Below are 15,554 nucleotides of genomic sequence, written 5' to 3'. Positions count from 1 at the left end.
CAGCTGGAGGTCGGGGTTTCCCCATTGCCTGCAGCCAACTCCTTTTAAACACCATGAACGTCTGACATGGTTGAAGTGATCAGATAAAAAACAGACTCGAGGAGATGCTCTCTCTCTCTCTCTCTCTCTCTCTCTGTTTCATGTCTTCACAAAACCTTGTGTAACACGATCCTCTGAAGACAAAGACAGCCATGTTTGTGGAGAAAGACCAAATGAAGTAACACTTTAGGACAGAAACAGGACAGAAAGGATTGTCATTATCAGCAAATACAAACTAAATACTAAAGTTAATCTGGTCTTTTCAGAGAACCGAAGCTCAGCTCGATGCTTCCTTCATGGGAAAATTTCACAATAGAAGCTGATGAGGATTTACCTCGTCGCTGTTTAATCCCACCCAGCTATGAGCAGACCCCAGTGGACAGATCAGGTCTCTGGAATGGCGTGCTAAAGTCTCACTAACGTGCTATCCCGTGGCCTGGAGGAAATGGATGGATGGAATTTCTTTCTATTAAATTTATCTATTACTTCTAATGTCTGTGCTCTTTTAGTTTTTTCCTGCTTAATTCCAGTTTGGATACTGTTTTTTGACTTCTGTAGAACACTTCATGTCTTTTTTAAGTGCTACAGAAACAAAAGTAAGTGGAGCTTGCTAGCTGAAGGCATTTCAGGAGCCATTCTGAGATGTTTTGAACTTGTGAGGCTTGGAGAGTCTGGCAGCTTAAAGCTCTCTGGAGGCCTCGAGCCATTTCCCCTCCGAAACATCCACACAGAAGACAGCCACACATCCACAGCAGCATCACAACTTCTTTTATATTTGACAGCATTATCATACAACTTTTCGTTTTCTTATCTTCTGATTTCTGGTTATATGTTGAAGCCTCTTTCTTATTTTTCACAATAAGAATTGTCAAGAGGTTCATTCCCTTCCCTTTACTCCTATAAAAGGCTCTTATTGTGAAAAGATGTGCAGGAATTTGAGTGAATTAACAGTGAAATCAGAAAGACAAAATAAAGTTTAGGTTTGTAATCCCAGTCCTACCTGCTGTGGCAGTGGGCGGGGCTGCATGTACGGTGGCTGACTGGGGGCGGCGGGTTGCTGCTGTGGCGGGCTGAAGTACGGCGGCTGGCCCGGCTGGCAGTAACCGCTCATGTTCTGCTGTTGCTGCTGCTGGCTGTACTGAGAGCCCATCTGAGAAGAGACCACAGACATCAGAGACACAAGGCCAATCGATACTACCTTGTTAACACCACAAACACAAGGTTACGGCTTTGAATGGCCGATAGATTTCCACAGGCTAAACAGACAGAAAGACTCCAGGTCAGAAACATGAAGAGTGCAAAGAAATAAAACAAACTCAAATTTACAATTTGTATTCTTTAGCAACAAATCACGTCTTTCCTTTGTACTGTTACAGTAAGCATCAGCACTGCTTTAAAGTTGAATGACTCTTTATTTTGTGAAAAATCATCACCTGCATTAAATCCATGCATCCATGCAGTATGCAGCATGGATGTCGACATTTTACTTCTATTTTATTGAACAAAAGGACCAGAGCGGACAGTAAAGTGGGAACTGCATCCAGGACAGAAACATCAGCATTATGCTACGCAGTGTATGCAGAACCCAGTCCAGCAGCCAGAGCCCAAACTCATCGGGTAACACGCCGATGAGCAGTCAGGCTGCGTTTCTACCTGGTCATGTTTCTAAAGTAGAATCACTTGGTGACTGCTTCGATCACACAGTGATTTTACTAACTCTGGAAAAATAAAAATTCTGCAACCGGTTGGTGACTGATTGCTAAATATTGGAGAACTGTTGCTAGGTGACATTAGCTGCCAACAGGTATACAGCACTGCACTTGTGAGTACAGACTGCTGCAGTTTCCTACAGTTTATATGGAAAAGGCCGATTTGTTGTGTTTCTAGTTTGTGTTTCAGTGTTTCGTCATGTTTAGTGAGTGTTTGCAGACAAGTCAGTGTCTTCTTACAAGCTCTGAGCGACCAGAGCAATCATCAGGACGTTTTTAGCACAGCACCGTCTGTGTGAGCAGCTTAACCCGGCAACAGCCAGCAACCACCTGGGGAGGACAGATTTTTCCCTAGCAACCGAAGGTTACCAAGAGGTTGCTGAACAGTAGTTACTTCATATAAAGTTAAAATATAAAATTTAAAACACACGATCCTGTGTTACTATAGATGCAGCTGCTCAGCTGTACAGAAGTTATGAAACGCATATACATATTAATTAATCATAATTATAATAATAATAATATCAAATATGTTTCTGCATAATCAGTACTTATGCATAAACTTATATTATAGAAGCAGTACTGAGACTCAGACTTAAGCACAGAGTCTGAACACTTCCTTCAGTGGCTCTTCCTCACAGACACTCTCAGTTTAACTCTTGTGCAGCCTCCTCAAGACGCCCCCAGCCTTCACTGCTTTAGCTAAAGAGTCAATTAAAAGCCAAACAAAAGCATCTCTGTTCCTCTAATGATAATAATAATCTGTTCTGCTCTACAGTGAAGCCGCTCAGGAATCACACACCGCCCTTTTCCTGGAAAGCGACCTCTAAATTTAATTTCCTGAATATCTCAGACTTCCTCTGTAGATCAGATCTGTTCTCATACTGGAGGAAGCTTCCTCCGGTCATAGACTTCTGACCCCTGACCTCGTGTTTTGCAGCATCACAGGAGAACCACATGATGACCGTCAGTATGAGCCACATTTCCGATCTTTAACACATTCCTCCTCTTAGACCTGATCTGTCTGCTTCCAGATACGCAGAGTGAAGAAGAGGAGGAGGCAGATGAAAAGACATAAATTCACTGATTCAAACTGATCATCTTAATTAGGGCTGGGCTACATCATACCGTTCACGGTAATACCGGTGTAATGTTGGGCAACGATAAGAAAATGAAATATCGCGATAGAATATGGGTAAAACGCGCATGCGCACTGCCTTTGTTTACATACGCACATGGCGGCGACGCAGAATGAGAAGAGCGAAAGTAGATCGTTAAATGAAACGGATGAACCAGAATTGCTTTGTAAAAATTCTGCAATTTCAGTGGTGTGGAACTGGTTTGGCTTTCATCCGTCAGATACACAACAAAGCACTATTTTTGGTAGAGCATGCTAGCGGGTTGGCGGCCGTCGTTATTACCGTGTTTTTTGGAAAATACAGCACACTTAAAATCAATCCTTTGATTTTTCTGAAAATCAACAGTGCCCCTTATAATCCAATGGGCCTTATGTATGAATTCTGGTTGTGTTTACTGACCTCGAAACGATTTTATGTCATACACGGCGCTCAAAAATCTGTCAAATGTTTTAGTACGACTTTGCTACGCTACGAACCCGGACTGCTTGATGGATTGTCGGAGAATTACGGCTATCGTAGGCAGGAGCCTTGTGGAGTGATACGTACTGTGCTTCAACATAATATTACCGTATTGTGTGTGTATAACCTCTTTTTAAGTTTTGTGGATATTATACATGGTTATGCTGAGGATATGTCGGCCAGTTTCCAATGAAAATGCCTTTTGGTTAAACTGTCAGCAAGGAATTTGCATTTGCACTGTTAAATTTTTATATAACTTTAATGCACATAAAAAACAGCTGCTTGTTTAAGTGAAAATACATTGATGGTTTTTTTTTTGCACTAATAAAGTTGAGGAGTTGTAAAGTGTTTTGTCTAGTGTCAATTATATCGTCAGTTATATCGTTATCGCAGATTTTCAAATGTATATCGTGATAAATATTTTTGGTCATATCGCCCTGCTCTAATCTTAATACCAAACCAACCATCGTACTCCTCCTCATTAAAATTCATACCACCTTAAAAACCTGCTTTAAAATCAGATGTGTTGAAACTCATCCACACAGCTTCTCTCTCAGATTGTTATCTGGCTCGACGCAGATGCCGCAAAATAGGGCTGCTCGATTATGGCAAAAATGATAATCACGATTATTTTCACTGAAATTGAGATCACGATTATTTGACGATATTTATTTAACCCTTTAAGACCTACCATAGAACCAAGTCCACCAGAGCTTATATTTTTTTTTTACATGCTGTAGTGCCATTTGTGGGAGCATTTCAAGTTGCTATACATCAATACAACTGTTATAGCCCATATTTTAATAATATGTATGCATTAAGTGCATAGTAACTACATAAATTGCAAAAAAGTGCAATAAACTACCAAAAAAATTGAAAATCGCTTTTGTTTTGTTTACATATATTTCTACTTGGAGAAGTTTAAGAGGTTTATCCCTCAAAACTTTAAATACAATAAAGTTGCAAAAAATAGTTTCCCACCACAGGAAATTTATTTTGAGTGTCTTCATAGTTTTATTTTGGAGATACAGCAATTTTTATATACTGCAGGAAAAACAAAAAACAATCCTATGATGCAAATTTGCAAAGAAAACAGCATGTGCATCATTTCACTGTGGGAAGTGTTACGAACAGCTGATCAGATCGGCAAAGCGTGTTTCTGGAATAATATGTTTTTGTTCCTGCAAGCGCTTTTTATGCAGTTTTTGCAAAGCTTTATGTGGAAGGAAACCCTGACCGAGGACAAGCTGATGGCATCAGATGTAAGTACAACTCCTCTGGTTTCATATGCAAAACAAATTATTGCGCTAGCTTACACGGTTCAGGTTCTACAGGGATTTAAAAATAGTTACGCAAAACGGAGCGTGCTGCTTTGACCGGCTTTAAAGGGTTAACAATGACTTTAAAAAAAAAATATAAAATGGTGTGCAACACCACTGAAGTTTTTTTTTTTTTTTAACTCTTTTCAACCAACGGCAGTCACTCTCCAAATAACTTCTGCTTAGCTTTCCGAGCTTCCCTCGGGTCCTCTTAATCAGCGGTCTCCACCCTTTTTTGCGCCACGGACCGGTTTATGCCCGACAATATTTTCATGGACCGGCCTTTAAGGTGTCGCGGATAAATGAGGGAGGGGCTAATAATCGGCTCAGTCATTTTTAATGATCGTTGAAAGCCCAGATCGTAATCGTGATTAAAATTCGATTAATTGAGCTGCAGCTGCGGGATTAACCGCCCTGCTCGAGAGCACTAAAGTGGGACAGAAAGCCGGCAATGTCTGCATAAATATCAGGAAGACTCAGACAGACTTCAGGCTGCACGTGGACTCTGAAAGCCTGGACGGGCCTTTAAGCGACCTCACCTCCAGCACATTGTTTGATCGAGAGCATTTCCTCACCAGCATGTCCGTCAATACTGCAGCTTCACTGAAACAGAGATTACAGTCGGAGTTCATGCTCTAACAGTAACTCGGTAACCTCCTGAAACCAGGTTGAGTCTGCGGCGCTCAGACAGGGAAGCCAAGGGTCAAATTTTGTGTGGAATCAGAGAATAATAGTCCCGGGGCCACTTGGGCCTTGCGCTCCCATGAAACTCATTACTCTCTCTCTCTGCGTAATCAGACACAACAGCGGTGACACAAAATCCCTCAGGCTTAAACCATCTGCAACAATAATGACACCGTCCAGCCCGAGAGTCGGAGGGAGAAACACCTGCAGGTGCCTTCCTCACAGCTCTGAAACCAATCAGGTTCTTAGAGCTTGTAACAGAAAGGTGAGACGAAGCCTGAACTGAAAATTCACTGACTGAAGCTGAACATATATCTTATAAGGAAGAGAAACCCAACTCGAGAACACACAGGTTCAGATCGGAGCTCAACGGCCTGACAACAGCGCAGAGGCCGAACCACAAGATGTTTCCACCTTCTCCGCCTGCTAGAAGATTCAAACCAGCACAAACAGGTGCAGACTTCCAACAGCTGAACCACGGAGGACAATTTCAGACTCTTACTGTCCTCAGAATTAGATTCAGGCCCAACAGTGATGAAACCTGAAGAAAGGTTCTGTGGCTCACAGCAGCAGGTTCAGCCAGGCTACACTCCTCCTTGTCCTGCTCACAGCCACAGTTTCAAATTTTCAACTTTAATGTCAGAAAAAATAAAGTTCACACATGACTACACAGCAGCTCCAATCTTCATCAAAGACTGAAACAACTTCCCGTTGTAACTTTTCAAATTAAAAGTTCCTCATCTTCTGGGTGAAGACTGAATCACTGTCAGTCTAACAAAGCTACTTTTCTAAAAACTCTTCTGTTGACTGGGACTTTTTATCTCCTTATCAAATACCAGAAAACTACAGAGCTCACATGGACTCACTGCAAGTGTTAGGACCTGACATGTACAGATAAACACTTGCTGAGTGTTTTAGTTCTTTATTCTTCTCTGAAAGCTTTAAAATCCACAGTATGTGTGGATGAATTCAGCGATGGCTGATTATTATTAACCCATCATCACTGGGACAGACAGATTTATTCTACCTCCTGATTCGTTCGCTGAGAAGAAGCTTCGCCGTCTGTTGCTCTCTGTGGCATTCGGCGGTGTTTACCCACCAAAGGATCCAGTCTGCTCTGAGCTGCAGCGTCAGACCCAAACTGGAGTCTAAAAATAGCCTGAGCCCAGGGTGTACCAGAAATAGCCTGACCCGGACCGGCCCGGCAGAAGCCGTGCGGTCTGACTGCATCAACAGAGGCCTTGTCCACAGTGACAAAACGGTGACGCTGCAGATGAATCAGCACCAAGGGAACGAAGGCCTTAGTTTCCATAAACCAGCTCAGAGGCTGCTGAAGACCAGCAGAGCAGGAGCAGGGACGGCAAACTCACAGGAGATGTTCTCATTAGTCATCCTGGGAGGACATTAACGAGCCAACAGTCTGCATGTTAATGAGTATCTGGTTAATGCTTCACACGTGTATCCTAATGTGGAGAGTTACAGGAAGCTCTCGGGTCCTCTGGCCTGTAGTAAAGCAACCTGATCTCTACAGAAATCAGAGTTTTACATATCAGCCTGATGCTGCTCTGCAAACATGTCTCACCGCTCTGCAGCCACAATGAAAGCACTGATTTGGGCACTGATCAGGTCTATTTTATCACCTACAGTAACCAACCCCAGACGAACACCACCACCCACCACATTGGGCTGCCTCGCACTCAGATTTAACAGTTTTCCAACATCACATAAAGTCATGAGAGTTATAATGACTGAAAGAGTGAGGTCACAAACACGAGCTCCTCCACAGAGGCAGGCTTAGGAGCTCAGAGGAGAGCTCCTGCTCCTCCATGTCGAGATGCTGCAGAGACAGACGTCTGCATTACCCGCTTAACTTCAGGCAGGTGGGAGATCAGGAAGGAGGGTGGAGTCAGATAACTGGCAGGTTTCACCCCAACATGAAGGTTTTTAATTGGGAACTTTTGTCTATACAAATTCTCCCACAGTGTGCAGCTCAGGATCCTTTCAGCGCCGTAGGTCAACCAAGCATCCTGGGTGGATTTAAGGAACCAGTTAAACTCTGCATAAACTCATCAAATCATTTAAATTTTAAATCCCATCTTAAATGTATTTTTATCACCTTTCCAGTAATTTCAGGGAAATTGTAGATTTCTATTTTTCATTATCTGAAGATGGTCTTGATGCTGTTATACAACTAAACTGCTTCTAACTGGCCAGTGCAGCCACAGAAAGAAATGAAAGCCTGTAAATTACTGATAAGCATCACTTATTTACTGTGACAATAAAAAAAGTAAAGCTGAAGACTTTCAGGTGTCTGATTTATGATCAGATTTATGGATGTTCAGTTTTATTGACGTCAGATCCTGTAACTGCAGAGTTTGAAATCCCACCCAGAACTACAAGTTAAATTAAACTAAAGAATTATTTTACATTAATTCGTCCAAATGGAACCTTAAAGACACATCTGAGCGCCTCCTACCTGCTGCTGAGGATACTGCATCCCTCCCATTCCCACCTGCCCCCTGCTGGACATCCCCATTGGGTATCTGTGGGGGGTAGGGGAGCCGTAGGGCTGTCCAGGGTACGGCGCCCCCTGTTGCTGGGAGTATGGGTTGTTGCTCATCCCGTATAGTTGAGAACGCTTCATCGCCATCGGGTCCATGGGCGACACCTGAGGAGGAGAACACGGTGGATAATTAGTGACGCCATGAACTTAACACCATGTTTAAAGACACAACACGTGACTCTGATTCATCAGTGTGACAAACCCTCTGATGACTACAGAGCAATGACATCATCAACATTCATATTAGTAAGACTGAGGAGGTACTGCATCTTTCTGTTTGTTTCCACTATGAGAAATCCAAACTGTCCGTTCATCAGTTTTCTTCCACCATTAGCTCAGTCTTCTATATCCATCAATATCCATCTATATATCCATCCGTCTGACTGAGCACGCTCACACTGATGGACCGATGGAAAGTTAAATATCTTTATATATAAGCTCCACTCTGTGTGTCTGCTTCGGGGCTTGGCCTACTGCCACCTGCTGCAGATAACACACCACACATTATCCTAGTAACTTACCCACTGATATGGTTTGTCTGTTTTCACTGAGGTTCATGGCATGTGCTCAGGTGTGAGGGGGTCAGGTGTGTCTCTGAGAGTGAACCCTCATCTGCGGCATGCTGAAGGCCTGCGAGGCCACTTTAAGCCGGAGTCAACAGTCACGCCTGGGTACACTTTAATATTCACACTCACTCTGTATTTGACACACTGACATAATAATAGTAGGTGAGAGGAGTGACTCAGAGAGAACAGATGTTTCACCGCCGCTCCGGCAGCTAAAAATAGAAACCGCTGACGGAGTTTACGCTTAAAACAAACTGATGCAGACTTTTAATCCTGTCCTTTAATCTCCTCTCACTACACAGCAGTCAGCTGAGCAGAGTAAATAAAGAGAAACCTCAGGCTGGAGCGCTGCCAAGCCCACACAGCTGCTTCAAGTCAGGCAGAGGATCCACAGACCGGATGAAAACAGGAGGACAGGAAGCTGCTGCGACGAGGCCACGTCAGAAGCAGCCGATCCATTTTCCTGAGTACTGCTATCATCACGATTCACGACCCTGGCCCAAACTGCAGAACGTGTGTTTTATTTGGACAAACCTGTGGTCAACGCAACATTTGTAATATTTAGTGTTTTACTGGCTGATTTCTTGTAATGGAGGCTGATGGGAATTGTTGGAAAAAGCAGGAAAAAGATTAAAACTCAATGGGGTGCTTCATCCTCCTCTGTTGCATTTGATCCAATATGGTGGCGGTTAGCCATTATAAATTTTAATCATCAAAAACCAGCAAATAAAATCACTGAACACAAGTTTCATTTCATATATCGTAGATTGGGACTGGCTAACAAACGGGTGGGTGTGGCCAAATCAAGTCAAAAAGAGACTACGAAAATAAAACGGCTGATAGTCAGCGTGTTTTACCACAAGGTGGCGCTCAAGTAAGATAACATTGCTCAGTACAAATCACATTAACTCAAATACCCTGCAGACCACAGGCATGTTTAATATAATGAATAATATGACCCAGAGATAGGCCACAGTAGTGCCACCATGTGGTGTGGTACAGAACTGCTTTAATCTCAGGAGGTTTGTCAGGAATCGCAATTTTCTACTGTTTTTTTTCTATTAAACATACAAAACTGCATCACATCGAGCCTGCACCTTTTTCCAGTCAAACAGCCCAATTTTACTCCCAGAACATCAAATTCTGCCGTTTCATCTGAGCCATCAGCATCTCACAGAAACACGCAGTCATTATGATTTATCGGGTTTATGTCGATAAATGTCGAGTCCCTCACTTCCACTTCATCATGTACCCACTGACGTCACATTTAAACACTATAGATCAGCATCATTAACACGCAGGGTTAATACTGCAGAGGCGCGTTTTAACCCAAACCACCTTTTCTAAAGCTAACCAAACAGTTTTTGGAGTCTACGATGCCGAGAACAAAGCAAACATAATAAGGGACAAACTGCAGCCTTCTCACTCACAAGCTTATAACCTACAACACCATCAACGTTCCATCCTTCTTACTGGGCCCGGGCCATATCATACTGTTCATGGTAATACCGGTATAATGTTAGGTAATGATAAGAAAATGAAAAATCGCGATAGGATATGGGTAAAACGCGCATGCGCAGCACTTTTGTTTTCATACACACATGGCGGAAAAAGCATGGCGGCAACGGAGAATGAGAAGGGCGAAAGCGGATCGTTGAATGAAACAGATGAACCAGAAATGGTTTGTAAAAATGGTGCAACTTCAGTGATGTGGAACTGGTTTGGCTTTTGTCCATCAGATTCACACCAAAGCACATTTTTTGGTACAGCATACAAGCGGGCTGTTGTTATTACCGGTATTACCGAACCAATTTTATTGGTTTTATTTGGTGTTCTCCGTTACTAACAGAAGACCCAACAATTAAACTATTTTAAACTTTAATATCTGAAAACACAGCCAACGTGTGTGTGACTCCTGCATGTCAGTCATCCGATCACCAGCTCCATAAACCAACACATTAGCTCGACTACAGGAATAAACTCGTGTATGAAACGTGCAGGCTCTGAGGCGCTGCCCTAAAAGTCTTTATTTCAACTAGAAAACAAAATCATAAAATCATGCTCCACAAGGAGCGTCCACACAGGCCGAGGCCGGCAGTGAGGAGGCGGATAGAAACGACAAAGCAGAGCTGGCCGATCCACAGCAGAGATATTACAGTTTCTATTTTCCTTAGTATTTATTCTGATTTCAGTTTTTATATAAGTTTCGGGAGGTTTACAGAGTGAAAATGTTTAGAGTTTGTCCTCAGCTGACTCAGAGTCCCGTAGACGAGGACAAACACACAACATCTGCATTCATTTCATATTTCACCTCCTTTTAGTTGGGTTTATTGAGCTGCTGTAACAGTAATTTCACAACTTTTAAAATTTTTATTCTGCTAATTAAAATGCTGACTGCCACCTAGTACTAGTTTTAAGTTTAGTTATAATACGATATATGAACCTCGGCCCTTTTGAGACAACAAATGAGAGGAGAGGATTGTGCTGACTGCCATATGAAAGTCCAGTACACCAACTGAGAAGCAAAAAACCCAGATAGATTTTATTCCGGTTCACTAAATAACCTGGCCCTCTTTGTTCAGTCTTTGTGGGTGCAACGAATTCATTCTTTCTTTTTTGTGTAACACAGTGTGATTACACAAATCCTCATTTCTGTTCAGGGCATCAACACGTGGAATTAAAACTGAAACAAATTTAAAGAGGAATCAGTCTTGTTGCCTCGTGTCATCCTGTACACTGAGCTGTGCTCTCCCATCTGCCTGCAAGTTAGAGTTTCTTCATGTAAGCACGTATTGCATCATATTTTCCAATAAGCCAACACACAAGTTTAGCTAATTGAACCTGATCTCAGACACAGGAGCAGACAGTTTGCTGACAAAGATTTCTACCTGTGAAAAAAAAAAAAATTGTGCATGGTTCATCGTTTCTAACAAATAACTGTGTTCTTGTCCCCATTCGGAGGAGGTAACGGATGGTTAGTGAATGATAATTATTCACTAAAAACACATTTTATTAAAACAGAAGCTGATTTATTGAGTAGCTGAAAAATTCCTTGTTTGCATCCAGTCAAATGATCCTGAAAATAAATTAAGGGATCATAATTCCATTATTCAATGGTGACTTAATCACCTGCAGACCGGCATTTCCATTGTTTTCTGCTATTTTAAAGACCTGCTAATAATTCGAAATAATAACCTGTCGATTATTCCATAAAGAAATCATTTAAAAAAAAAAAGATCTTGTGAGTCTATTAACTGCAGTTAAACCGTGACTCTGACGAGCTTCTACAGTGCACCGCCGGTCCAGGTAAAGTGACACTGACATGGAGTAGGGATGACCGGGGTTGAGGCCTCCTGCAGGCCGGGCTGCAGCGGCGGGTCAGCCAGTGTGTTAGCCCCAGTGTTGTGCCGGTGGTGATGGGCACATGGCTAATCTGCATGAGTGAAGGTCAGGGCTCCCGAGCGGAGATGGGGCTATTAATAGGCTGCCTGCCAAGAAAGTTGTGGCCGGAATCAGAAGCTGAAGTGGCCGCTGTTGCAGGAGGAAGCGTCACCTGATTAGACCCGAGTCCCCGCCACACTGTCTTCTCCCGGCGGGGTAGAGAAACAGATAAAATCCGAGGAAAGAGCTTTATTTACCGGTGACCCCTCAAAACACATCATTAGCATACGCGAACTGTCAGATTTGAGCGGAGCTGTCAACCGTCAACCCTGTCACCATTTAAACCGCGATCTTTTCAAGTGTAACAATAAAACTGATTACAACCACCCAGTTTACATTTTTATATATATATTTATAACAAATTCGACCTCTTATAAAATCAGCAAGCTGCCTACTTTCACACACGAAGGCCTTTGCCGTTAACGACAGCTATATGCTAATGATAGCTTAGCCTAGCGGGCTAAAAGCGAAGTCACCTTGGACACAATCGAAAACTTCCCCAGCTTCTGTCATCACGAACAGTCGCCAATGCTTGTCATTTATAAAAGCAAGTAATCACACAATACAATTTGTTTGCTTTAGAGTCCTAAACGACTCACGTGGGTGCGGTGCTTAATTAATGAATCTGTCTGCAGTGAAAATTAAAAAAAAGAAAAACACACACCTAGCTTAGCAGCTAGCTGCCGTTAGCTATTTGGGTTAGCATCGCGGCTGTTAGCAGCTAGCAGGTTACCGGTGGTGCGATGTCCACCTGTCATTAGTCAGGTTATAAACGGTGTTAATAAGCTGTTATTCACCTGAGCCCTGCCGCCACCCTGCCCGGGATTCCCTGGGCTCATGGTCGGGTGATTTCTCTGCTGTCCTCCCCAGCCGTGAGCCCCGGAGCCGTACTGGGAGCCCATGTCTTTAGCCAGCCCCATGCTCGGCTGTTGCTGTGCGGGATTATTGTAATCTGGATATCCACCTCCATAACCCCGCATCATCGGACTCGGAGAAGTTAATAACTGGTTCAAAGTTGGTGTAGCCCCTGACGGGTGCTGCTGTTGTGGCTGCTGCTGCTGCTGACCCTGTCCGGGAAACCGCTGAAACCCGCCGCCGCCTCCAGCCGGGGAGCTGCTAGCAGTCATCACCGCCTTGCTGTGATTAGCAGCGGTCGAGCCTGCGCCGCCACTGCCGGGGCCCAGCAGGTTGTTCCCCTGGCGTGACGGGCTCATCATGCCACCGTATCCACTGTTCCCGTACCCGGGCCGGTAGTTCGGGTAGTGGTTGTAGGGGCTGTTGTTGCTGTAGCCTTCGTGGGAGTTGTGGACCTGATCCATGGTGCTGAGTACGGAGCGCGCCGCTCTTACCCCAGTCCCTGGGCTTTGTTGTCCGCCATGTTGATCGAAGCTAGGCCCTCCTCTTCCATTCCCATAATAATGATTAAACTCGGAGCTGGTCCCAGTCGGAGGAGGGTTGTTGTCGGTGCTGCTGGTGGCTGATCCCAGCCTGGCATCCATCCGCTCCTCCTCCTCCTCCCTTTGATTCAGCTCCTGTGCTCGGCTGCTCCCCTCCTGCAGGATGTTTGCTGTGCATCCATGCTGCTGGACGCTGCTGCTGATGGTGCTGATGGTGTTGTTGTTGTTTGTGTTGTGGTGTGTTTGCAGTTGGAAGTGGAGCTGCTGGACAAGCTGGCTGAACGACGGAGGTGTTTGGTGGAATGAGGAGAATGATGATGACGATGATGAAGATGAAGGAGGAGGAGGCTGGGGTCCAGCACCACCGGTGGCACCACAGATACCTAACGTTTTCACTGGATGCCCACTGAACATCCCCGTCTCCCTGCTCACCGCAGCAGAGGCACGGCCGGCCTGGCCTTTTGTCCCCCCCCTCTCCGATCTCGTATCCCCCTCCAGGTTCTCCACTGACATCACTCATCCCAGTCTTTCACTTCTCCTCATCTCAGGGGGCTGATGCCACCTGCAAGGCCACAGGTGGAAAGAGGGCGGTCAGTGGCAGAAATTTCTCATAATAATAAAAAGCCCAAAAACCCACTCTTCAGGTCTCACACCTCCCATGACCTCTCTAATAACCCCGGTCAGATAAGCCTGCAACACTGATTGGTGTTTTTACCTTTTCACCCCCGAAATACCTGAGCCATCCATCAGCAGCTGCAGCGGTTCTTCTTCTCTGTGAGGAGGTGGAGGGCTGATGCCAGGACATTTTTTTTCCTTTAAAAAAGTCTGATAACCAGATGAGTTGGAGTCACTTTTTCATGTTTTGTGACTAATCTTATGACCGTGCTCCTCATCCTTCCTGTTTGCAGCCACAGAAAGAGCTGAGATGTTCCCGAGTGCTTAAAATTATTTAGAAACATATCTCTGTGCAAAGCTTGAAACATGAGCACAAATGATCTTTTTTACAGTCTGAGGGTTGGTCAGTAGAAATAAGCAGTTTATTTCCCCAAATAGAAAAACAAAACAAAAACATAATCATCCTGAATCTTCACCAGACAGAAACAACGAGAGGAAATCATCTTGGTGTTAAATCAGCAACAAGAAACACGAAAGCTGAGAATAATTATCTGAAAGCCGTGTGCACAGAAACAGCTTACATGTGAGTTTACGTTCTATTATTTAGAATCAAATAAAACACAAACATCACTGATCTTCAAACATCACCTCACCTTCTGACTAACGACAAACAAAATGGGTCCGATTTTTCAGCTTATATACTGAAACTAAAGATTTAAGGTTCTTCTTTTTGCTGGACATTAAATACGAACAAGCAGCAGAACATCAACATTTGACAATTGAAAGGAAAAACCTCTGACTCTAGTAAATGCAGTCCATCTACGTCCCCCACTGCTGCAGTATAGAAGAATCCAAGTTTAATTTTAGTGAATTGAAGGCCAACACAATTGAATCAGATGACTCATTTTCCCCACAAATTTCAGATTTTATCAAGTTCTCTCCATATTTTTACCCTCATCATCCACCTGCTGTAGTTCTGTCCCATCAGTGAGACCTGCTTCACAGTTTGAGAACCACTGCGCTGTAAGGTTGGGGGTGTGGGGGGTCTGTGGGTTCAAGTTGCTGCCGTGTTTTGGGTCTATTTGTCCTCTTAGAGCAACGAGTCACTGAGGGTCACCAGATCACAGCGGCCTCTCCGTCCATGAGTCCTCACTGAGGCTGATGAAGATGAGGATGAAGCGAATAAGAGGCCTTCACAATCAGCCAATCTCACCCAGTCTGAGATTTTAGCCGATCTCAAAACCATGAAAACACCAAGTGAGAAAAGCTTGGTGTTCATCCCTCCAGGAAAGAGTCTGACTGATGGCTCAAAACCTTCTTAGGATCCTTTTTGCAGGGTTTTTCTCTCATTTTAGTTTTTTCAGCTGTATTAAAATAATGTGAAGGCTGGGACTGAGAGAAGACGCTATGGTGACCCTTTTATTGTCAAAACTAAAAATACTCTCACAGCTCCACATCATGCTCAGCGTCCTGCTCTCTCCATGCTCTTAAACTTCACCGCCTGATAAACAGGGACCATTTCACCCTCCTGAAATCCCAGTTGAACTCAGACCTGTGTGCACATTTCCTCACTGCACTGTACTCTTCAGACGAGCAGCAGAGTTAAACCTTCTTTATTTTAAT

The 15,554-nt window shown here is 43.9% G+C and overlaps 1 protein-coding gene across 1 annotated transcript in view; it reads right to left on the bottom strand.

The window, feature by feature from the left end:
* The window catches only part of arid1b (AT-rich interactive domain 1B), a 40,662-nt gene extending 26,932 nt beyond the window's left edge, over positions 1-13,730 (bottom strand). Inside the window, exons 1-3 of the mRNA XM_085372650.1 lie at positions 12,717-13,730; positions 7,826-8,017; positions 1,040-1,189 (exon numbers count right to left, since the gene is read on the bottom strand). Coding sequence (XP_085228776.1) covers positions 1,040-1,189; positions 7,826-8,017; positions 12,717-13,730 — 1,356 coding nt within the window. The remainder of the gene's footprint in view (positions 1-1,039; positions 1,190-7,825; positions 8,018-12,716) is intronic.
* Positions 13,731-15,554: the final 1,824 nt, after the last annotated feature.

Source organism: Diplotaxodon limnothrissa, linkage group LG15 (genome assembly GCF_057381915.1).
Source record: "Diplotaxodon limnothrissa isolate DT_005_m linkage group LG15, D_limnothrissa_male_GT1.1, whole genome shotgun sequence".
In the NCBI taxonomy this organism is placed as follows: Eukaryota; Metazoa; Chordata; class Actinopteri; order Cichliformes; family Cichlidae; genus Diplotaxodon; species Diplotaxodon limnothrissa.
The sequence above is the reverse complement of the archived record's forward strand: the minus strand, read 5'-3'. Positions and strand labels throughout refer to the sequence as shown.